Raw genomic sequence first — 23,979 nt, forward strand, 5'->3', positions numbered from 1 at the left:
TTTTCCTTAAGTTAAAGCAAAAGTATTTCCTATAAGTGTAGTTGATGGAATCCTCTACAACAATGCAAGACGGGGGTACATTTTATAAAGGTTATAAAAATGAAAAGTGGTGATGTTGCCCATAGCAAACAACCAGATTTTGTCTACCATTTCTCTATTACATCCTAGAAAATGATAAACAGAATCTCACCAAGCTTTGATAAACATTCTCTTTAGCCATATAGGATTGTGAACAATCAAGAGAAATCAACTGCAATGCTTCTTGTAAGCGCCTGAAAATAACAAGCTGTGATATTAAAGTGAAAAAGCTGTATCTATAAAAGCAGAATAAACTGATCACCTTTGTATTTTTATTGTACTCCATGAACAATTGACTGGGCAGAGGACCAGAAATGTGTTCAGTGCTGGGAAATAATTAACTGTTTGCACTGCAGCCAAGAATAAGAGTGTGGTCATACCAAAGTGTTTTGCAGATCATTCAGAAGTGAATTATTATTTAACTGCAATACACAAAACACTGTCTTACTTATAGCTTGCATTTTATTAAAATCTTTACATGGGCCATGAATCTGAAAATAATTAAGTAAAAACAGTAGTGCTTTGTAGCACAGTAAAATAAAGATCTAGCTTTGTTCTGAAATCATACTATCATTGCAAATACTATTTACTGAGAATACAAATCTTACAATACCTTTAAGTTCTGAAGACATCTATACACTGTGCAATATTGGACCGATCAGCCTATTATCACCTCATCGGGCTAATAACTTTACAGTGTATGGCCGCTACCAAGCAGCAATTATTGTTGTCTGGCATAAGAAATCTCTTAGCATTCCCAAAATTTGCGATAATTGCTTAGTTATACTCCCCATAGGACAACAGACAGAATTATCTGATACTGCCACACACTGTCACAATTAGTCTATTGGGAAGTCTTATCTCAATGTATATGACCAGCATAAGACACAGCAATTACTGACGGTAAGTGCCGGTTCTGGACCAAGTAGAGCCCAGGGCGAAAATTTTCTTTGCCCTCTCCACTGCCAAAATGAACATATATTAGAACAATGCTTAGAACATACCAGCCTCAGAGCCCCTTCATAGCCTCAGTGTTTACTCATACCTCTTTATTCCATCCCAGAGCCCACTCATGCTCTTTAGATGCTAGCCCAGAGTCCCCTCATTCCCCTTTATAGGACACTCCCCGCCCCAGTGTCTCTTCAACGCAATCACCCATGTATCTCTTCAGCACTATCTTCCCAAGTCTGTCCAGCTCAACACAGCTGTGTCCCTCCAGCAACTCCCACACCTGTGCCCCTCCAGCAGCTCACTCTTGTGTCATCTGTCCTGTACCTTCCAGTCAAAAATATTATTATATATACACATATATACACACACACACACACACACACACACACACGCACAGCAGTTGAATCGGCACTCACTGTTTCAATAAGTACTGCTCGGGTGCTTTCCGGAACATATTCACATATAAAGCAAACCCAGCAAGCGGCGGCACTCAGAGACTGGTTACGGCCGGTAAAGTGCAAAAAGTGCTATTTAATTAATCACTCCATTCCCAACGTTTCGGGGCCAATGTTGGGAATGGAGTGATTAATTAAATAGCACTTATATATATATATATACACATACATACATACATACATACACATATACACACACACACACACACACACACACACACACTGAAAAGTCATTATAAGAAAAAAAAACTATTTGCCCATTAATGAGGGATTACTAAGTAACTATACCAGTAGAGAGAAAGTTTCCAGCACAAAAAAAAAAAAAGGATCTGAGGACATAACATAATTTTCAACCTGATTAAATGAGGAAAAGAAAAATAAGGAGATTTATGGTAGCCTTACCATTGTTAAATCTTTTTCTGCAAGGTACACTGGATTCCACAGGGAATAACATCGGGGTGTAGAGTTGGATCTTGATCCGAGGCACCAACAGGCTAAAGCTTTGACTGTTCCCAGGATGCACTGCACCGCCTCCTCTATAGCCCCGCCTCCAGGCACTGGAGCTCAGTTTTGTTAACCATTCCAATGCAGTAACAGGTAAGAGAGACGGTAGATGTTAGTCTCATAGAACCACATTCTCACGACAGGAGAAGGGACTAACGCTAATGCCATACAAACCCAAAGAAGCTAAGTGCGTCAGGGTGGGCGCCCTGTGGAATCCAGTGTACCTCGCAGAAAGAGATTTAACAATGGTAAGTCTACCATAAATCTCCTTTTCTGCAGCGGGGTACACTGGTATTCCACAGGGAATAACATTGGGGATGTCCTAAAGCAGTTCCTCATGGGAGGGGATGCACTGTAGCGAGCACAAGAACCCAGCGTCAAAAGGAAGCATCCTGGGAGGCGGAAGTATCTAAGGCATAGAAGCTGATGAACGTGTTCACTGAGGACCACATAGTCGCCTTGCACGATTGTTCGGCGGGCCGCCCAAGAAGGTCCAACAGACCGAGTAGAATGGGCTTTGATAGCAGCAGGAGCTGGGAGCCCAGCCTGCGCATAGGCTTGTGCAATCACCATTCTAATCCATCTGGCCAAGGTTTGCTTATTCGCAGGCCAGCCACGTTTGTGAAAACCAAAAAGTACAAAAAGGGAATCTGACCTCCTGATAGAGGCAGTCCTTTCCACATAAATATGGAGAGCCCGTACCACATCCAAAGATCTTTCTTTGGAGGACAAACCAGAAGAGATGAAGGCCGGAACAACAATCTCCTGATTAAGGTGAAAAAAAAAAGGAGGATACCACCTTATGTAAATAACCAGGGCGAGTTTGAAGAACTGTCCGGTCACGGTGAAAAATCAGAAAGGGTGGACGACAGGACAAAGCACCTAAGTCCGACACCCTCCTAGCAGAGGCAATAGCCAACAGAAATACGACCTTAAGCGTAAGGCATTTAAGGACCACAGACTCAAGAGGTTCAAATGGAGACTCTTGCAGGGCATTTAAGATGACAAACAGATCCCATGGAGCCACAGAAGGGACATAAGGAGGTTGAATCTGTAGAACACCCTGAGTGAAAGTGTGAACGTCAGGAAGAGAGGCACTTTTTCGCTGAAACCATACTGACAAGGCAAATATATTAACCTTAGAGGGTGTCCAGATGAAGGCCCAAGTCTAGGCCTTGTTGAAGAAAAGCCAAAAGTCTAGAAGTTTTGAAAATATATGCATCATAATTCTTAGCAGCACACCACGTGAAGTAAGAATTCCAGACCCTGTAATAAATCCGAGCCGAAGCTGGTTTACGGGCTTTCAACATAGTTGAAATAATCGCCTCAGAGAATCCTTTTGCTCTCAGGAGTGATGCTTCAAGAGCCACGCCGTCAAAGCCAGTCTGGCCAGGTACGGGTAGACACAAGGGCCCTGAACGAGGAGGTCTGGGCGTTAAGGAAGTAGAAGAGGACGCTCTATCGAGAGATCCTGCAGGTCTGAGAACCAATGCTGTCTGGGCCACACTGGAGCGACTAGAAGTAGTATTCCTCCTTCTTGCTTGAACTTCCGTATTACCCTGGCCAGGAGCGACACTGGAGGGAACACGTATGGCAGCCAAAAGTTCCATGGAATTGCCAGTGCGTCCACGAACGCTGCTTGAGAATCCCTTGTCCTTGCTCCGAAGACCGGAACCTTGTGATTGTGTTGAGATGCAATCAGGTCTACATCTGGTAGGCTCCACTTGTCCACTAGGAGTTGAAAGAATTCGGGATGAAGACTCCACTCTCCGGCGTGCATGTCCTGATGACAGAGGAAGTCCGCTTTGCAGTTGAGGACTCCCGGAATGAACACTGCCAATATGGCTGGCAGATGGCGTTCCGCCAATTCGAGGAATATTGACACTTCCATCATTGCCATGCGGCTTTGAGTACCGCCTTGATGATTTATGTACGCCGCCATGGTGGTGTTGTCTGATTGTACTTGAACAGGCCTGTTCTGTACCAGAGGCAGGGCCAGTGTCAACGCATTGAACACTGCCCGCAAGTACAGAATGTTTATCGGGAGGAGATATTCTTCCCTGGTCCACTGACCCTGAAGAGTGTTGCTCCAACACCGCGCCCCAACCTCGCAGACTGGCATCTGTTGTCAGAAGGACCCAGTTGGAGATCCAGAAGGACAGCCCCTGCTCAACTGTTGGTCCTGTAGCCACCAGGTCAGTGACAAACGAACCTCCGGAGTCAAGGAGATCATTTGAGATCTGATCCGATGAGGCAGGCCATCCCATTTGGAAAGGATTAACCTCTGCAGAGGGCGGGAATGAAATTGAGCGTACTCTACTATGTCGAAAGCCAACACCGTGTGGCCTAGTACTTGCATAGCTGAGTGTATCGACACTGTCTGGCAAGAGAGGAAGCATCTGATCTTGTCCTGGAATTTCAGGACCTTCTCCAGAGACAGAAACAGTCTTTGGCTGTGTGTGTCCAGCAGCACCCCCTGTTGCACCATGCTCCAAGCAGGGAGCAGCGAGGACTTCTTCCAACTGATTAGCTACCCGTTGGCTTGAAGGAAGTTGACCGACATTTCCAGTTGACTGAGGAGGACATCTTGGGAGTTCGCCAGAATCAGCAAGTCGTCCAGATATGACAGGATTCCGATTCCCTGATGACGGAGAAAAGCCGTCATCACGGCCATTACCTTGGTAAAAATCCGAGGTGCCATGGCCAGTCCAAATGGCAGAGCCTGGAATTGAAGATGAAGGTTGGCAGATATTGCGGATGCGAAATGGCAATAGGCATGTGCAGGTAGGCATCCTGTATTTCCAGGGATACCATATAGTCCTCGGGTTCCATGGCCAGCACAATAGAGCGCAGAGTTTCCATACGGAATTTGGACACTCTTACAAACTTGTTCAATGATTTGAGGTTGAGGATAGGCCGGAAAGACCCATTCGGTTTCAGAACTAGAAACAGGGTCGAAAAGTATCCCCTGCCTCTCTGGGACAGAGGTACCGACACTACCACCCCTGTTTCCAGGAGGGATTGCACAACCAGGTGTAGAGATTGCACTTTCAACGGATCTGAGGGGATAAGTTGAACAGAACCGGCGAGGGGGACGTCTCTTGAAAGAGATTGCGTACCCGTGAGAGACAACTTCCCATACCCAGGCGTCTGAAGTGGTCTTTAACCAGGCCTGGGTGAACTGCAGAAGTCGGCCTCCCACCCTGGAGTCCCCCATGGGGAGGCCCGCCCCATCATGCAGCAGGCTTGTCTTGTTTGGAAGCAGGCTGACGGGCGGCCCAGGATTGTTTAGATTTGGGCAAATAGTCTAGCACTCTGGCCTGCATATGTGGAATGAGCACACTGAGGTAAGACTCCTACAATTTTGTTTACTATGGCAGTCAATATTGAGGGGATTCTCTGGAGTGCGGGGCTCCCTGTACCTGCCGTGGTTGGACGTCCCTGGGGCATCGCAACCTAACACTATTTAATTACACTATGGCACTTATAGTTTGTTTTATATATATGTAACACTTTCACATAATTTTCTTTTACTCCTCACATTATTCACACATGCAGCAGCAAATGCTCCTACCTCTTTAACCCTTTAGTTGTATCACTCTTGAGGTGCCCTGGGGTTGTCTGGCTGGGTGGCTTTGGGGTGTCCCGCCCCCTGGACCTGAACTCCTATAGTTAGTGTTAGGGACTTACCCAATGAGAGGCTACCTTGATGCGGTGGGTAAGCTCATAGCCCTGGCCAGGAATATGCTAAACGCCTCTGGTTATTACAGTTTGAGCTAGTGTGAGATAGTGCACCCGCTACTTTTTCCCTCAGTCACAATCTTATCCAGATCTTCCCCAAACAGGATGTCTCCCTTGAAAGGGAGCACCTCCAAGGTCTTTTTAGAGTCCAGATCCACTTTCCAGGACCTCAACCACAGAATCCAGTGGGCCAGGATAGACGTAGAAGCCTTGGCCGCCATGACCCCTGCATCAGAGGCCGCCTCCTGAATATAGTGAGAGGCTGTGGTAATATACAACAGATATTGTCTGGCAGTGTCAGAAAAATTCTGAGGTAGCTCCTCCTCAATTGCCTGAACCCATGCTTCAATTCCTTTTGCTGCCCAAGAGGCAGCCATAGTGGGTCTATTTACAGCACCGGTAAGAGTGTAAATAGACTTCAGCCACCCCTCCACACGCTTATCTGTAGAGGACACCACAAGACGGGCGACATGAGAGTCCACCGGCGGTGGAGTTTCCCACTTGTTGCTCAACTCCGCAGGCATAGGATAACGAGCTAGCATATTTTTAGGCAGGGAAAACTTATTTCCTGGAGATGACCAGGATTCCTGACGTATGTCAATCAAGAGGTCAGAATGTGGTAAAACTACTTTAGCAACCTTCTGACGTTTAAACTTATCAGGTTTCTTAGATGTAACAGGAGGCTCAATGTCATCACCAATTTGGAGAATCAACTTGATAGCCTCCACAAGGTCAGGAACAGCAACCTGGGTTGCAGATTCCTCATCAGAAGTAACTGTATCAGTGTCTGACGAATCAGTATATTCCCCATCTTCATCTGAAGAATTATCCAAAATATTAGTGGATTGTGAGGAAGAAATGGCCCGCTTAGATGACCCCTTGGCCCCAGAGGGACGTGGGGTGGACTTTTGTCTAACCAAAGTCTGTTTAATTGCTGTAACTGGGTAGACAAAGTATCAGCCCATGGGGGATTAACTACAGAGACAATATTTGGCTGTAATGGCACAGGAGGCCCCACAGGGGGCGTGAGACGTGTTACAAGCGTAGTCAGCATATTTGAAAAAGCTGCCCAAGGTGGGTCTTGATTGACCACAGGTGCCACAGACTGACTGGGAGATGTAAGACCCCCAGCGCCTGAACCAGCAGCTAACACTTCCCCCACTGGTGAATCCGTGACGACAGCACTGCATGATGCGGACGTCCCACCCTGTGTAGCAGACATCATGTGGGATGTAGCTTTAGGATGCAATACTACAATATAGCCAGACAAACACAAAAAATAGCAAATAATCCCGTGTTTTGTGACAGTACTACCGAGCACAAACAGAGGATATAAGTGGTGTGGGGTGACTGAAAAACACAGTGAGAAATACATATACCCTGTATAGCACTATATATTATATGAGACCCTGACGCACCTAGTTCCCCAGGGTACAAAATATAGTGATGGCAAACGTGTGATACACAAGAGTGGAATCCACACAGCATCTATAGGCACATTCAGTCACAGGTACAATGCAGGAATTATCACATACAACAATAAACTGCACTGGACTAGTAATTACATATAGGTATGTATGTATACAGATATAACAATGCACAGTAAACACTGGATGTATATCACAGAATAGTTGTACTAAATATTCAGATAGCAGTACACTTGTTCGTAACTAACACTGTCTAAAATGACATGTAGAATACTTATATGTCTGTAAATGCACAGCGCTGATACTGGCGGCTTTACAGAGGCGACAGTGCCCAGCAGTCCCGGAGATCATCCCAGCTGTGTAATGGCGCCAAAATCTCTTCAGGGAGTGAGGGAGAGAGAGAGATGCAGCTCCAGGGCGGGAACACCAGCAGTAGATGGCGCTCGGAGCTGGGGGAGGGGCTACAGGTCAGCGCCTTATCCCCTCTGCTGGACTTCACCAACGGGTACTGTGGAGCCTTTTGTAACTGGATTTTAATAAATCCGACCTGTGCTCCTTGCCCTAGTGGATATAGTGGGGTCCCTGTGAGACACAGTGTCCGCGCCAGCTGCGCGGTCAATCTCCTGGGACCGCGACTAGATCATGATTTACCTTACCTCCCCCATTCAAGTGCAGCCACGCGATCCTGGAGAATAACAGCGGTGATGTACCTGAAGAAAACCGGTGCGTCTCCGCTGCTAGTACCCGGGAACCAGGCCGTGGGAGTATGCAGCGCCGCTGAGGGAGGTGATGGAGTCGTAGCAAAGCATGTCATAAAGACATAGAAAGTGGCACCAACTTACAAACTGAGCTCCAGTGCCTGAAGGAGGGGCTATAGAGGAGGTGGTGCAGCGCATCCTGGGAACAGTCAAACCTTTAGGCTGTTGGTGCCTCGGATCAAGATCCAACTCTACACCCCGATGTTATTCCCTGTGGAATACCAGTGTACCCCGCTGCAGAAATATACTTTTTTGTGGAATTGTAACAGGACCAGGTACTGAGTAAAGCAGGGCTTGCTCACTGCGCTCCAGTCCTCCGGCCAGCAGGCGTGCTGACATCATGCAGTGTGATGTCATCACACCCGGCGTTCTGGCAGGACATAGGGGGAGTTCGGACCAGACTATTATCCCGACACTGTTGGACTGGGGGTGACATTTGTAGTCAATGCAGCTATGCCCTTGGCCGCCATACTAGACTGTGATGGCGGGGTGACTACAGCTGCAACCCCAGCGCCCCAGGCAATAGCTCTGCCAGCCCACCCCTGCTGTCGGTTGGTCTGATAACAAGGAATTTTATGTCAGAAATCACATAAATGACAAATGCTCCTTTCTTCTTCTAATATGTATATTATTCCATAGCAATGACATGTGGAACTAGAAATACAGGGAATGATGCTGATTTGGGAACACAGTAAGAATGAGCAAGTAACAGTGGGGGTCATTCAAACCTGATTGCTCACTAGCATTTTTTGCAGCGCTGCGATCAGGTCAGAACTGCGCATGCACCGCAATGTGCAGGCGCATCACATGGGTACAAAGCGGATTGTTGCTGTGCGATGATTTTTATGAAGAACCCATTCGCACAGCCGATCGCAAGGAGATTGACAGGAAGAAGGCGTTTGTGGGTGGCAACTGACCTTTTTTAGGGAATGGTTGGAAAAACGCAGGCGTGTCCAAGCGTTTGCAGGGCGGGTGTCTGACGTCAATTCCGGCCCCGGACAGGCTGAGTAAGTTCTGGGCAACTCAGAAACTGCACAAAGTTTTTTTTGTACCGCTCGTCTGCACATGCGATCGCACACTTACCCAGCTAAAATACACTCCCTGGTGGGCGGCGACTATGTGAACGTAGAACTGCAAAAACCAGCTAGCGAGCGATCAGGTCTGAATGACCCCCAGTGTACTTTGGTAAAACCATGTTGCTCTGCAGGTGGGGTAGATTTAAAATGTGCAAAGAGAGAATTATCAAAGCATGGAAAAAGATAAAGGGGAAAGATATAAAGCACTAACCATTTGCTTCTAACGCTCATTATACAGGTGTGTTTGAAAAATGGCAGTTAGGACCTGATTGGTTAGGGCTTTATTTCTCTCCATGCTTTGATAAATACCCCCTTAGATTTGAGAGAGGTACGTCCAAACTGTTATCTTAATTGCAGAGTAAAAATAAAGCTATCTAGCATTAGTGAGCTACATGCAAAAGCAGCCAGAGCCGGATTAAGACCATGGGGGGCCCGGGGTACTTTAGACAGTGGGGCCCCTATTGAAGAGAGGGGTGGGGATCACACCTATTAACGGGGCCTAATTCCCACCATGCGCCCTTGGGCCGGGAGTGCCCGACTATAAATGGCCACGGGCCGACTACATACCCACAGGCCGGGAGGGCCTGACTGTACCTACGGGCCTAGTGCCCGATCCCTGAAGGTCTAGGGAGGAAAGGATGGGGGGGGGGGGGGGGGGGGGTGAGATCAGCCTCACCTGGTCCGGGTCATCTTCTATCAGGAGCACGGCGTCTTCCGGCCTCTTCCGCAGCCACCGGAGCTCTTCTCCCTCCGTCCGGCTCTTCACTGCTCTTCAGCGCGGCCTCCCTCTTCGGCGCCCGCCCGGTGTCTTCTGCGCTCTTCCACGCGGTCGTCTTCTTCGGCTCCCGCCCGGCGTCTGACTTCAGATGCCGGGGGCGGGGCCTATGACAATGCCTATGCCAATCGGTGCTCGCCGCGCCATCTTCTGATTGGCCGGCGCCCCGCGAGCCGTGACTGGCTCGCGGACGGCGGCGTATTTGAACTCCCGCCGCCAGCGCTTCAGATTGGCTGCCAAATCGGCGCCAAGTTTGAAGCACCGCTGCCCGTCGCTACTTCCAGTCTGGTGCAGGGAAACACCTGGTCCCTGCACCGGACACCCGTCGCTTACTGACAGGCGCTGGGGACAGACACACTGCCCCAGCGCCGGCCACCGCTGTACTCTGCAGGGGACGCAGATCCCCTGCACCCTGCCGCTCTGATGTGCCCTGGAACACAGGGCACATCTCTACAGCAGTGGCAAACGCAGGATTTCCATGAGGGGGGTTTCCGCACATGTATGTATGTATGTATGGGCCCCGAAACGTTGATATGCTGTGACTTTGCATCATTACAATTTTTTGACAAAATCTCTGAGTGCTCCTGCCTTTTTTACTGGTATTACAATTAATTATAGAGGGCACCTCAGTATCATTTTGTATGTCAGGAGTGCCGGACCGCCATACATACACGTACTGTAGCATACTTACAAAATCAGCATACACACACTATACATGCACACAGCATAGATGCATACACACATACAGTCTACAGCACACATACATACACACACAGTATACATGCACACAGCATACATAAACACAGTGTACAGTATACATGCACGCAGCATACATACATATATACATACATACAGCCACACACACAGTATACATGCACACAGCATATATACATACATACACAGTATAAATGCATACATACATAATATACATGCATACATACATGCAAACAGCATACATACACAAACAAACAGTATACACACACCATTAAAATGAAGCACAGCCATCCACATGTCACTCACACTGCTGCAGTAATAGGAACAGTATTTCACTTACCCAGCCAGCATATTTTATTACAGACCACGACTCACCCCCGAGATATGTGACAAGCACCTTGACTGGCTTGCCCAGTGCCCTCACGGTAGATGCGTGCCCTCACCAGGCTCTCTGTCTCTCTCAAATAACCCACATCCTGCCTGGGATGAGCTGCGCGCTGTCGCTGTGCTCCCCCTACAGGAACCCAGCAGCCAACTTCATTCACTGGTAGTGTAAGGAGAGAGCTGCTGCTGCAGCCGCGTGGGTGCAGCATGCCTGAGCTCCTCCTTACTGTGTACACACACACACACACACACACGCGAAAAGAATCGGTAAGCAGCGCCGATGGATCGGCGTCCAGGGGGGGGGTTTCTAGGTACTCTGAACCCCCCCCCCTGCATGCGCGTGTGTACAGCACCACAGATTGGATCGGAAGAGAGATCCGATCTGTGGCGTGGCAGGGGGCCCTTTTGGAAAGGGGGGCCCGGGGGTACGTATCCCCGGGACCCCCCCCCTTAATCCGGCTCTGAAAGCAGCCAGTATGTACCCCATGTGCAACAAAAAAAAAATTTATATATGAGCAGCCCTTGCAGTGCAACATGGTTTGTCCATGTGCACAGTTACTTGCTCTTTCTTACTTTATTCCCAAATCAGTATTTTGCCACCTCTGCATAGAATATAGCCTATAATTCCACACTTGCCCACTCTTCCGCAAGTTGTGGGAAACTCACAAATATTTAAGGCAGTCCCTCGCATCAATAGAACAGTGGCTGAATCTCCCGCATCCCATCTGCTTTCTAATGAAGCGGGCGGGATGAGAGGATTATATCTGGGATTCGTAGCTGCGTATAGAGGTGCAGGGATACATTATGCAAATTTACGTTATTTAGCCCTGCCTCCTCCCAATGGACCCTAACATTGCAGCATATTGCCATCATATGGGTGGAGCTTAGTGACAAGACAGCCTCACCCACCGAAGACTCCTGCAGTGTCTCCTCTCTGGGCTCTCCTGGAGAGGATACCATAAAAGTAGGTAAGTATGCATAATTTTCCATTGCACAATATGGGGGATTCAGAAGCAAGACAGAAAAAAAAGTAACTTCTATAACTATAACACATACGCATTAAATATATCAAACACAAATATATTTTTTGCATGCAGGGTAAATACAGGCTGCTTTAGCATGTGGCACCGAAATTTAGATCTGCGTTAGGACACACCCCTCTCAAATCTAGATCTCTCAGCACATTTTAATTCTGCCCCCACATGCAGTGCAGCATGGTTTTACCCAGGTTGCTCTCAACTCAGAATCAGCCCCTATACAGGAATACGGAACATGAAGTCAGACATACTGTACACACACAAGGAGAGAGAGCAATACAATCAGCGGTTAAAGTGCGCCGGAACTGTGTACCGTCAGTTGTAATCTCCATCTGCCCAACTTGCCCGTGGGTGGTAATGGCCGAAACCCCTGTAGCCTACAATGCTGAACACCCCCCAACCCCCCGGCATGCAGCCACGAGCAGTAATGCCCAAACATCCCCACTGATTGCAGCCATGGCAGGAGAGATCTCCCCAGTACCCGCATGTATTTCAGCCCCGGCAGTTCCTATTGAGCTTTAAGAGCTAGCAGGCCAGCCGGGTGATATGATGTTTTTCTCTGTCTCCCGCAGGTAAACAAGCGGAAGGGTGAGAGGGCAATGCACAGGGAGGGAGAGGGTAGCAGCCATGCAACGTGTGCTGGGGGGGAAAGGAACAGCATGCATACAGTTAGGGGGGAAGGGTGGGGGGTGGAGAGTTGGGGGGGGCGGGACAGCAGCAGAAGTGAATAGAGTGGGGAAGCGTGCGTGCGTGCACGCGCGTGGGGGGGGGGTTGCAGCAGCAGTCATGCATACAGTGGGGGGACAGCAGCAGCAGCGATGCATACAGAGCCGAAGGAGGGAGGGCAGCAGCGACCATGCATACAGTAGGGTCGTGGGGCCCAGGGCGTTGCTTTGCCCAAGGGCCTACCCTGCTGTTAAGACAGCGCTGAATTGGCCCTACTGTGGTGGACATTATATGTGTAAGGGAACTTTGTGTAGTATAATCTGAATAAGGGGTACTATTGAGTGGCCACACCCCTTCCGTGTGAGACCATACCCCTTTTTTGTGGCGCATGCCTTTGTGTGTGAGAGGTTCCACCACCTCTCCCGAACCACTTTAAGCACTGGATACAGTATAACAAAAACATTATAACAAAACCAAAATGCACTATAGTTATCCAGCACCCAATGACAACAGGCATATTAAAAGGCTTCTGAATTTACTCCAATTTAAGTTTTACACTTTCTCTTTTATGCTTAACACTGTAGTGTTTGTGGAATTATTTATCTGTTGTCTGCTCTTTGCTCCAGATTAAAAACAAACAAAAAAAAGGATCTGATGTTTGGACAAAAATATCTACTTGCATATTTTTCATTAAAGAGTAAGGAGAGCTGGATAAACAAACATAATCATTGATGCAATGCCTTATTTAGATTACGGGGTCAATGTGTTAACATGTCATTTACCATTGAAACAAACACTTGTCAATGCCATGGCAGGTACTAATGTCAGTGGGTTAATATAATCGACAAAGCACATAATTTCATCTATATTTATATACTACATTTAGCAGAGACGTGCTAACAGAAAACGGGTCTCTTGTCATATGCAGTCATCTACAAATCAACAAGTGCTGATCAGAAGGCCTTATCTTGCAGCTGTGCAACAAGTTTCTGGAAAAGGAGGAAGGAACTGGTGGCCCGTATGGAATGTGAGATATTTGCTGAATTAGATTTTACTACGGCAATACTGAACAGATTCCAAAATAAACAGAATATCTGATGTAAGTGGGCTACTTATCAAAACACTGTACCTATTGGATCACTTTCTGTTTCACAGTAACTATGTTAGTTAAAACACTACTTCATCATGGTTATATAGCTATTTTAAATGGCAAGAGCAGAGTTACATAGAATGAAAAACAACAACCTTGGGAAAAGCTTTGTATAATACTTTAATAAGTTACAAATGCAACAATACATGATATTATATTCATACAGAAGACCTGAATATAGATCATGATTGCAGATGAGAAGAATTTCAAGAAAGTGTGAAGCATGACTTACTGTGTACACATGTAGGGAAACCGGGGTCTCTCCTTTCCGGAAACTGGTACCTCCGAATGCACTCTGGAGAAGAGAGGTTTTACATTATGCCTTCAATTCTATGTGGTCATTTCAAGATCTAAAATACAATGCATGTATCTTCTCAGTATGTTACGGAAAAATCCAACAGATCTTCAGTTACTAGACATTAAACATACACTCAATTACAGTCCAGTAATTCATCAACAAACGCAGATCTCAGCTCCCCGAAGACAAAAACATATGACGTAGTTCACACTCCATACACAATTTAAATTCAATATGCAGACCCACTGACTGACCACAGGAATAATCCTGTTCCACTACAGATTTGAAATCTCCCTGCTAAGTAACTCCTAGCCAGTAGATGTGGAGGACTCTCCATGAAAAAAGACCAATATAAAGAAGTTACTTATTTTACAATAGTTGCTCCATCCAAATACAGTACTTCCTAAATTTATTTCCCTGCTGCTCCTCAGTGCTGCCTTTCAACTCATTATTATGATAACTAGGTGATTCATCGCGCCCTACGGGCGCTCTTCACACTGCCCCCTTAACCCCCGCACGACTTTGTGGTGTTTAATAGTATACCTGCATTCCTAGTATTGTGATTGGTTAAATATTGCACGACAAAAGGCCGTCTGATGGGGAATGGGGTGTAGGCCCTTGCGAGTGGGTGGGTGCCGTGGGTGGGGTACGGGTGTGTGCCTCAGGTGGGTGAGTGATGTGTGGGTCAGTGTTGAGGGTGGTGGAGGGGTGGTTGTGCTGCTGTGGACAGGTGATAGGTGCAGCAGGCTGTGGACAGACAAACAGTGTGACCTGCGCGTATTAGGTGCGACCGTAGTTGCTACTCCCGCAAAAAGTAGAATTGGCCAGATATGTGACTGTATGAGTCTGTGTGCGTACAGCGTTGTCACCAGGGCCAGTGTCGGACTGGGGCATGTAGGGCCCACCGGGGGAATGCAGTGGTAGGGGCCTATGTTAGAGTTGTGGCCTGCCACCTCATTGGTTTGACTAACCATTAGAGCAGGGGTGGGGAACCTCCGGCCCGCGGGCCGTATACGGCCCGCGAAGCCGTTTGGTCCGGCCCACCACCTTGTGTCAGTGAGACACGCTGCCGCTCAGTCCGGCGGCAGCGTGTCTCAGCTGTCAGAACAGGGAGACGGAGGAGAGCGCGGCTGTCGAGTGGGACCGGCGGCGTGTAGTACTTCAAACCAGCCGCCGGTCCGTGAGCCAATCAGAGCTCGCGGACCGGCAGCCAATCAGGAGCCGCGGCTGCCGGTCCGCAAGCTCAGCCTCTGATTGACTCTCGAACCGGCGGCTGATTTGAAGTACTACACGCCGCCGCTTTCACCCGACAGCCGCGCTCTCCTCAGTCCACGGTAAGCAGCAGGGAGAGGGGAGAGGGGAGGGGGGAGGGCATCTGTATACCTGGCACTGTGGGGGAATCTGTATACCTGGCACTGTGGGGGCATCTGTATACCTAGCATTGTGGGGGAATCTGTATACCTGGCACTGCGGGGGCATCTGTATATCTGGCACTGCGGGGGGCATCTGTATACCTGGCACTGTGGGGGCATCTGTATACCTGGCACTGTTGGGGCATCTGTATACCTGGCACTGTGAGGGGCATCTGTATACCTGGCACTGTGAGGGGCATCTGTATACCTGGCACTGTGAGGGGCATCTGTATACCTGGCACTGTGAGGGGCATTTGTATACCTGGCACTGTGGAGGCATCTGTATACCTGGCACTGTGGAGGCATCTGTATACCTGGCACTGTGGGGGCATTTGTATACCTGGCACTGTGGGGGGCATTTGTATACCTGGCACTGTGGGGGGCATTTGTATACCTGGCACTGTGGGGGGCATTTGTATACCTGGCACTGTGGGGGCAATTGTGGATCTGGCACCGCACTATTGGGGGCATATGTGTATCACGTCCCATTTTAACTGGCCACACCCATTTTTTTGGCACAGTACCTCTAAGGGGCAGACCTACTGGGGGGCAGGGTAATTTTTTAAGTTGAGAATTTTTGTATGGCCCCCGAAGGATTTTATAAATATCCAAATGGCCCTCGGTAGAAAAAAGGTTCCCCACCCCTGCATTAGAGAGTGTAACTTCTGGGCTCCTTCATAAATATATATACAGTAAATTCAGCTGCTGCATGCATGATAACGTTCCAGATTAATAACAGCAATGCACTGTAGAAAAGACACCATAGTCCAGTATAAGGTAACATATGTATATTGTATAATTCAAGTGCACAGTCTGGAACCTGAGCCTTAAAACAGTAGGTGGGCCCCCAGGCAATAGGGCCCACCAGTGGTTTCCCCTGTACCCCTGTGGGCCAGTCCAAGCCTGACCAGGGACAGTGGTAGGAAATGAGTCACACAGTCACAGATGTTGGTGAATATATTGGAGATAGTGGTAGGTAAGGGATCTTGCAGTGTAGGTGTTACAGTATATAGCAGTGCACATAGGTGGTCATTCCGAGTTGATCGCAGCCAGCAACTTTTTGCTGCTGCTGCGATCAACTTGTCCACGCCTATGGGGGAGTGTGTTTTAGCTTTGCAGGGCTGCGATCACTTGTGCAGCCCTGCTAAGCTAAATAATAAGATTTTACTTACCGATAAATCTATTTCTCGGAGTCCGTAGTGGATGCTGGGGTTCCTGAAAGGACCATGGGGAATAACGGCTCCGCAGGAGACAGGGCACAAAAAGTAAAGCTTTTCCAGATCAGGTGGTGTGCACTGGCTCCTCCCCCTATGACCCTCCTCCAGACTCCAGTTAGGTACTGTGCCCGGACGAGCGTACACAATAAGGGAGGATTTTGAATCCCGGGTAAGACTCATACCAGCCACACCAATCACACCGTACAACCTGTGATCTAAACCCAGTTAACAGTATGATAACAGCGGAGCCTCTGAAAGATGGCTTCCTTCAACAATAACCCGAATTAGTTAACAATAACTATGTACAATTTATGCAGATAATCCGCACTTGGGATGGGCGCCCAGCATCCACTACGGACTCCGAGAAATAGATTTATCGGTAAGTAAAATCTTATTTTCTCTATCGTCCTAGTGGATGCTGGGGTTCCTGAAAGGACCATGGGGATTATACCAAAGCTCCCAAACGGGCGGGAGAGTGCGGATGACTCTGCAGCACCGAATGAGAGAACTCCAGGTCCTCCTTAGCCAGAGTATCAAATTTGTAAAATTTTACAAACGTGTTCTCCCCTGACCACGTAGCTGCTCGGCAAAGTTGTAATGCCGAGACCCCTCGGGCAGCCGCCCAAGATGAGCCCACCTTCCTTGTGGAGTGGGCCTTTACAGATTTAGGCTGTGGCAGGCCTGCCACAGAATGTGCAAGTTGGATTGTGCTACAGATCCAACGAGCAATCGTCTGCTTAGACGCAGGAGCACCCATCTTGTTGGGTGCATACAATATAAACAACGAGTCAGATTTTCTGACTCCAGCTGTCCTTGCAATATATATTTTTAATGCTCTGACAACGTCCAGTAACTTGGAGTCCTCCAAGTCACTTGTAGCCGCAGGCACTACAATAGGCTGGTTCAGATGAAATGCTGACACCACCTTAGGGAGAAAATGCGGACGAGTCCGCAGTTCTGCCCTGTCCGAATGGAAAATCAGATATGGGCTTTTGTAAGATAAAGCTGCCAATTCTGATACTCTCCTGGCAGAAGCCAGGGCTAGAAGCATGGTCACTTTCCAAGTGAGATATTTCAAATCCACCTTTTTTAGTGGTTCAAACCAATGAGATTTTAGAAAGTCCAAAACCACATTGAGATCCCACGGTGCCACTGGAGGCACCACAGGAGGCTGTATATGCAGCACTCCCTTAACAAAGGTCTGGACTTCAGGGACTGAAGCCAATTCTTTTTGAAAGAAAATCGACAGGGCCGAAATTTGAACCTTAATAGATCCCAATTTGAGACCCATAGACAATCCTGATTGCAGGAAATGTAGGAATCGACCCAGTTGAAATTCCTCCGTCGGAGCACTCCGATCTTCGCACCACGCAACATATTTTCGCCAAATTCGGTGATAATGTTGCACGGTTACTTCCTTCCTTGCTTTAATCAAAGTAGGAATGACTTCTTCCGGCATGCCTTTTTCCTTTAGGATCCGGCGTTCAACCGCCATGCCGTCAAACGCAGCCGCGGTAAGTCTTGAAACAGACAGGGACCCTGCTGAAGCAAGTCCCTCCTTAGAGGTAGAGGCCACGGATCTTCCGTGATCATCTCTTGAAGTTCCGGGTACCAAGTCCTTCTTGGCCAATCCGGAACCACTAGTATCGTTCTTACGCCTCTTTGCCGTATAATTCTCAATACTTTTGGTATGAGAGGCAGAGGAGGAAACACATACACCGACTGGTACACCCAAGGCGTTACCAGTGCGTCCACAGCTATTGCCTGCGGATCTCTTGACCTGGCGCAATACCTGTCCAGTTTTTTGTTGAGGCGAGACGCCATCATGTCCACCATTGGTCTTTCCCAATGGGTTACCAGCATGTGGAAGACTTCTGGATGAAGTCCCCACTCTCCCGGGTGAAGATCGTGTCTGCTGAGGAAGTCTGCTTCCCAGTTGTCCACTCCCGGGATGAACACTGCTGACAGTGCTATCACATGATTCTCTGCCCAGCGAAGAATCCTTGCAGCTTCTGCCATTGCACTCCTGCTTCTTGTGCCGCCCTGTCTGTTCACATGGGCGACTGCCGTGATGTTGTCCGACTGGATCAACACCGGTTTTCCCTGAAGCAGAGGTTCTGCCTGGCTTAGAGCATTGTATAGTGCTCTTAGTTCCAGAATGTTTATGTGAAGAGACGTTTCCAGACTCGTCCATACTCCCTGGAAGTTTCTTCCTTGTGTGACTGCTCCCCAGCCTCTCAGGCTGGCGTCCGTGGTCACCAGGATCCAATCCTGTATGCCGAATCTGCGGCCCTCCAATAGATGAGGACTCTGCAACCACCACAGAAGAGACACCCTTGTCCTTGGAGACAGGGTTATCCGTAGGTGCATCTGAAGATGCGACCCTGACCATTTGTCCAACAGATCCCTTTGGAAAATTCTTGCGTGGAATCTGCCGAATGGAATTGCTTCGTAAGAAGCCACCATTTTTCCCAGGACTCTTGTGCATTGAAGTACAGACACCTTTCCTGGTTTTAGGAGGTTCCTGACAAGCTCGGATAACTCCTTGGCTTTTTCCTCCGGGAGAAAAACCTTTTTCTGAACCGTGTCCAGAATCATCCCTAGGAACAGCAGACGAGTTGTCGGCATTAACTGGGATTTTGGAATATTCAGAATCCACCCGTGCTGTTTTAGCACTTCTTGAGACAGTGCTAATCCCATCTCTAGCTGTTCTCTGGACCTTGCCCTTATTAGGAGATCGTCCAAGTATGGGATAATTAATATGCCTTTTCTTCGAAGAAGAATCATCATCTCGGCCATTACCTTTGTAAAGATCCGAGGTGCCGTGGACAATCCGAACGGCAGCGTCTGAAACTGATAGTGACAGTTTTGTACAACGAACCTGAGGTACCCCTGGTGTGAGGGGTAAATTGGAACGTGGAGATACGCATCCTTGATGTCCAAGGATACCATAAAGTCCCCCTCTTCCAGGTTCGCTATCACTGCTCTGAGTGACTCCATCTTGAACTTGAACTTCTTTATGTACAGGTTCAAGGACTTCAGATTTAGAATAGGCCTTACCGAGCCATCCGGCTTCGGTACCACAAAAAGAGTGGAATAATACCCCTTCCCTTGTTGTAGAAGAGGTACCTTGACTATCACCTGCTGAGAGTACAGCTTGTGAATGGCTTCCAAAACCGTCTCCCTTTCGGAGGGGGACGTTGGTAAAGCAGACTTCAGGAAACGGCGAGGTGGATCTGTCTCTAATTCCAACCTGTACCCTTGAGATATTATCTGCAGGATCCAGGGATCTACCTGCGAGTGAGCCCACTGCGCGCTGTAATTTTTGAGACGACCTCCCACCGTCCCCGAGTCCGCTTGAGAAGCCCCAGCGTCATGCTGAGGCTTTTGTAGAAGCCGGGGAGGGCTTCTGTTCCTGGGAAGGAGCTGCGTGTTGCTGTCTCTTCCCTCGACCTCTGCCTCGTGGCAGATATGAATAGCCCTTTGCTCTCTTATTTTTAAAGGAACGAAAGGGCTGCGGTTGAAAAGTCGGTGCCTTTTTCTGTTGGGGAGTGACTTGAGGTAGAAAGGTGGATTTCCCGGCTGTAGCCGTGGCCACCAAATCTGATAGACCGACTCCAAATAACTCCTCCCCTTTATACGGCAAAACTTCCATATGCCGTTTTGAATCCGCATCGCCTGTCCACTGTCGCGTCCATAAAGCTCTTCTGGCCGAAATGGACATAGCACTTACCCGTGATGCCAGTGTGCAGATATCCCTCTGTGCATCACGCATATAAAGAAATGCATCCTTTATTTGTTCTAACGACAGTAAAATATTGTCCCTGTCCAGGGTATCAATATTTTCAATCAGGGACTCTGACCAAACTACCCCAGCACTGCACATCCAGGCAGTCGCTACAGCTGGTCGTAGTATAACACCTGCATGTGTGTATATACTTTTTTGGATATTTTCCATCCTCCTATCTGATGGATCTTTAAGTGCGGCCGTCTCAGGAGAGGGTAACGCCACTTGTTTAGATAAGCGTGTTAGCGCCTTGTCCACCCTAGGAGGTGTTTCCCAGCGCTCCCTAACCTCTGGCGGGAAAGGGTATAATGCCAATAATTTCTTTGAAATTATCAGCTTTTTATCAGGGGCAACCCACGCTTCATTACACACGTCATTTAATTCTTCTGATTCAGGAAAAACTATAGGTAGTTTTTTCACACCCCACATAATACCCTGTTTAGTGGTACCTGTAGTATCAGCTAAATGTAACGCCTCCTTCATTGCCAAAATCATATAACGTGTGGCCCTACTGGAAAATACGGTTGATTTGTCACCGTCACCACTGGAGTCAGTGCCTGTGTCTGGGTCTGTGTCGACCGACTGAGGCAAAGGGCGTTTCACAGCCCCTGACGGTGTTTGAGTCGCCTGGACAGGCACTAATTGATTGTCCGGCCGCCTCATGTCGTCAAACGACTGCTTTAGCGTGTTGACACTATCCCGTAATTCCATAAATAAAGGCATCCATTCTGGTGTCGACTCCCTAGGGGGTGACATCCTCATATTTGGCAATTGCTCCGCCTCCACACCAATATCGTCCTCATACATGTCGACACACACGTACCGACACACAGCAGACACACAGGGAATGCTCCTAACGAAGACAGGACCCACTAGCCCTTTGGGGAGACAGAGGGAGAGTTTGCCAGCACACACCAAAAGCGCTATATATATATATCAGGGATAGCCTTATAATAAGTGCTCCCTTATAGCTGCTTTGTTATATCAAAATATCGCCATAAATTTGCCCCCCCCTCTCTGTTTTACCCTGTTTCTGTAGTGCAGTGCAGGGGAGAGACTTGGGAGCCGTCCTGACCAGCGGAGCTGTGAGAGGAAATGGCGCCGTGTGCTGAGGAGATAGGCCCCGCCCCTTTTCTGGCGGGCTCGTCTCCCGCTATTTAGAGAAATCAGGCAGGGGTTAAATATCTCCATATAGCCTCTAGGGGCTATATGTGAGGTATTTTTAGCCTTTATATAGGTTACATTTGCCTCCCAGGGCGCCCCCCCCCAGCGCCCTGCACCCTCAGTGACCGCGTGTGAAGTGTGCTGAGAGGAAAATGGCGCACAGCTGCAGTGCTGTGCGCTACCTTTAGAAGACTGCAGGAGTCTTCAGCCGCCGATTCTGGACCTCTTCTGACTTCAGCATCTGCAAGGGGGCCGGCGGCGCGGCTCCGGTGACCATCCAGGCTGTACCTGTGATCGTCCCTCTGGAGCTTGATGTCCAGTAGCCAAGAAGCCAATCCATCCTGCACGCAGGTGAGTTGACTCCTTCTCCCCTCAGTCCCTCGCTGCAGTGATCCTGTTGCCAGCAGGAATCACTGTAAAATAAAAAACCTAGCTAAACTTTTTCTAAGCAGCTCTTTAGGAGAGCCACCTAGATTGCACCCTTCTCGGCCGGGCACAAAAATCTAACTGGAGTCTGGAGGAGGGTCATAGGGGGAGGAGCCAGTGCACACCACCTGATCTGGAAAAGCTTTACTTTTTGTGCCCTGTCTCCTGCGGAGCCGTTATTCCCCATGGTCCTTTCAGGAACCCCAGCATCCACTAGGACGATAGAGAAAAATTTTAAGCAGAACATGACTAGACCTGGACACACTTACCCTGTGCGACGATCTCTGCGATGCTGGAGCCGGCTTTGATGTCAGACATCCGCCCTCCGTTCTCCTGGACACGCCTGCGTTTTCTTCTCCACTCCCCGAAAACGTCAGGCAACGGTCCGGAGACGCCCAGGAATGCCTTCTTTCTGTCAATCTTCTTGCGGTCGGCTCTGCGACAGCTTTCTTCACTAAGCGCAACGTAACCTGGCGACCCCCGTTGCCAGGTAATGATGCGTATGCACAGCACGGGCGCCGCGCATTCCAGAACCGTTCGCGCCGCAGCGACAAACCGATGCGTGCAAACGGGTCGGAATAACCCCCATAATCTCTGTGGCAGTTAGTGAGGGGTGATGATGGTGGAGGAGTGGGGAGAGGCGGTTAGTGAACAGGATGAGGGTGACAGAGCGGAGTGGGGAGGAGTACTTAGTAGCTGTAGGCGTGGGCCGTGAGCGATGCGATGGGCATCCTTAGGGCGGGATGTCGTAACCTCTTCAGCTGCGGAAACTCCCCGTTCTGCATCTCCTACTGGCCGGCGCTGTCCCTTGCTCCCAGTCCCTGTAGTTTTCTTTTCTCCTGTTCCGCCTCCTCCACGCCGCGGCCACTCTGATCTCTGCGTTGTCTCTTGCGCATATGTCACAGACTCCCTCCTTCTGGCATCTCACAGTCCGTATCATACAGGTATGAGAATGCGAAAGAGACAACGCACAGATTAAAGTGTCCGCGGCGGTGAGGAGGCGGAACGGGAGATGCGAAAACTACAGGGACTGGCAGCGAAGGGCTGCGCCAGCCAGTGGGTAACACAGATAGGGCTTTTTCCGCAGCGGAAGAGGTTAGTACATCCCGGCCTAAGTCTGCAGATGGAGGGAGATCCGGCGCAACAGCAATGGTCATCGGTGAGAGTTCCGTCCTTGCCGCCCAGCATGGCAACACCCTGTCTGTCTGCGGCAGGTGCTCAAATAGCGGTACATGAGCTAGCGTCCCGTGGCCTGGGGTGTGGGTGTCAGCGCCAGCCATGGTATCTAGCTGGGAGAGTAGCTGCGGGCGGCTACCTGCTGCCAGCAACTACCCTCCATATCCTCGATGTTCCCCTCCCTGCAGAGCTGCTCCCGCTGGGCATGTTCACCTCCCTATACTGTAGGTAGTGTCACTGGGCACCTTGTACCTCACTCTGCTGCTGGCACAGGGCATGGTGTAGCTCCCTGCAGATGCTGTGACTGTAACTCCACTCAGCGCTGTGACTCCACCCAGCGTTAGCCATACAGTCACAGAGTGACAGATCTGGGCTAATATATATCTGATGCTGCACATCACATAGCTGCTGTCTTTTAGGGGAAAGTAACAGCACTATTTTATTTTATAAGCACCTTGATTCCTGTAGGAGAAAGAGCGATATATATATATATATATATATATATATATATATATATATATATATATATATTACACAATATCGAATAGGCACTCACCCTTCCCTGTAAATGGAGCCCCAGTGCCTTCTGCAATATATACGGCATTTCCTAGCATGCAGTGGCACTCAGGGACAGACTCATGGAAATTCAAAACAAACCGTGTTTAATCCATTCCAAAGCAAAAAAGATCCATCCAACGTTTCGGGGTGCTAACACCCCTTTGTCAAGGTGAACAAATAAGAAGTGTTGGATGGATCTTTTTTGCTTTGGAATGGATTAAACAC

The 23,979-nt window shown here is 48.7% G+C and overlaps 1 protein-coding gene across 4 annotated transcripts in view; it reads right to left on the minus strand.

Annotated features, from left to right (window-relative positions):
* Positions 1–23,979, minus strand: part of GAS6 (growth arrest specific 6) — a 137,022-nt gene that overhangs the window by 74,666 nt on the left and 38,377 nt on the right. For 3 of the 4 annotated variants that reach the window (XM_063953386.1, XM_063953388.1, XM_063953387.1), the window contains exon 5: positions 13,949–14,011. The exons of the other annotated variant lie outside the window; for it this stretch is intronic. In XM_063953386.1, the coding sequence (XP_063809456.1) occupies positions 13,949–14,011 (63 nt within the window). The remainder of the gene's footprint in view (positions 1–13,948; positions 14,012–23,979) is intronic. 4 annotated transcript variants of the gene reach the window in all.

Source organism: Pseudophryne corroboree, chromosome 2, assembly GCF_028390025.1.
Source record: "Pseudophryne corroboree isolate aPseCor3 chromosome 2, aPseCor3.hap2, whole genome shotgun sequence".
Taxonomy (NCBI): Eukaryota; Metazoa; Chordata; class Amphibia; order Anura; family Myobatrachidae; genus Pseudophryne; species Pseudophryne corroboree.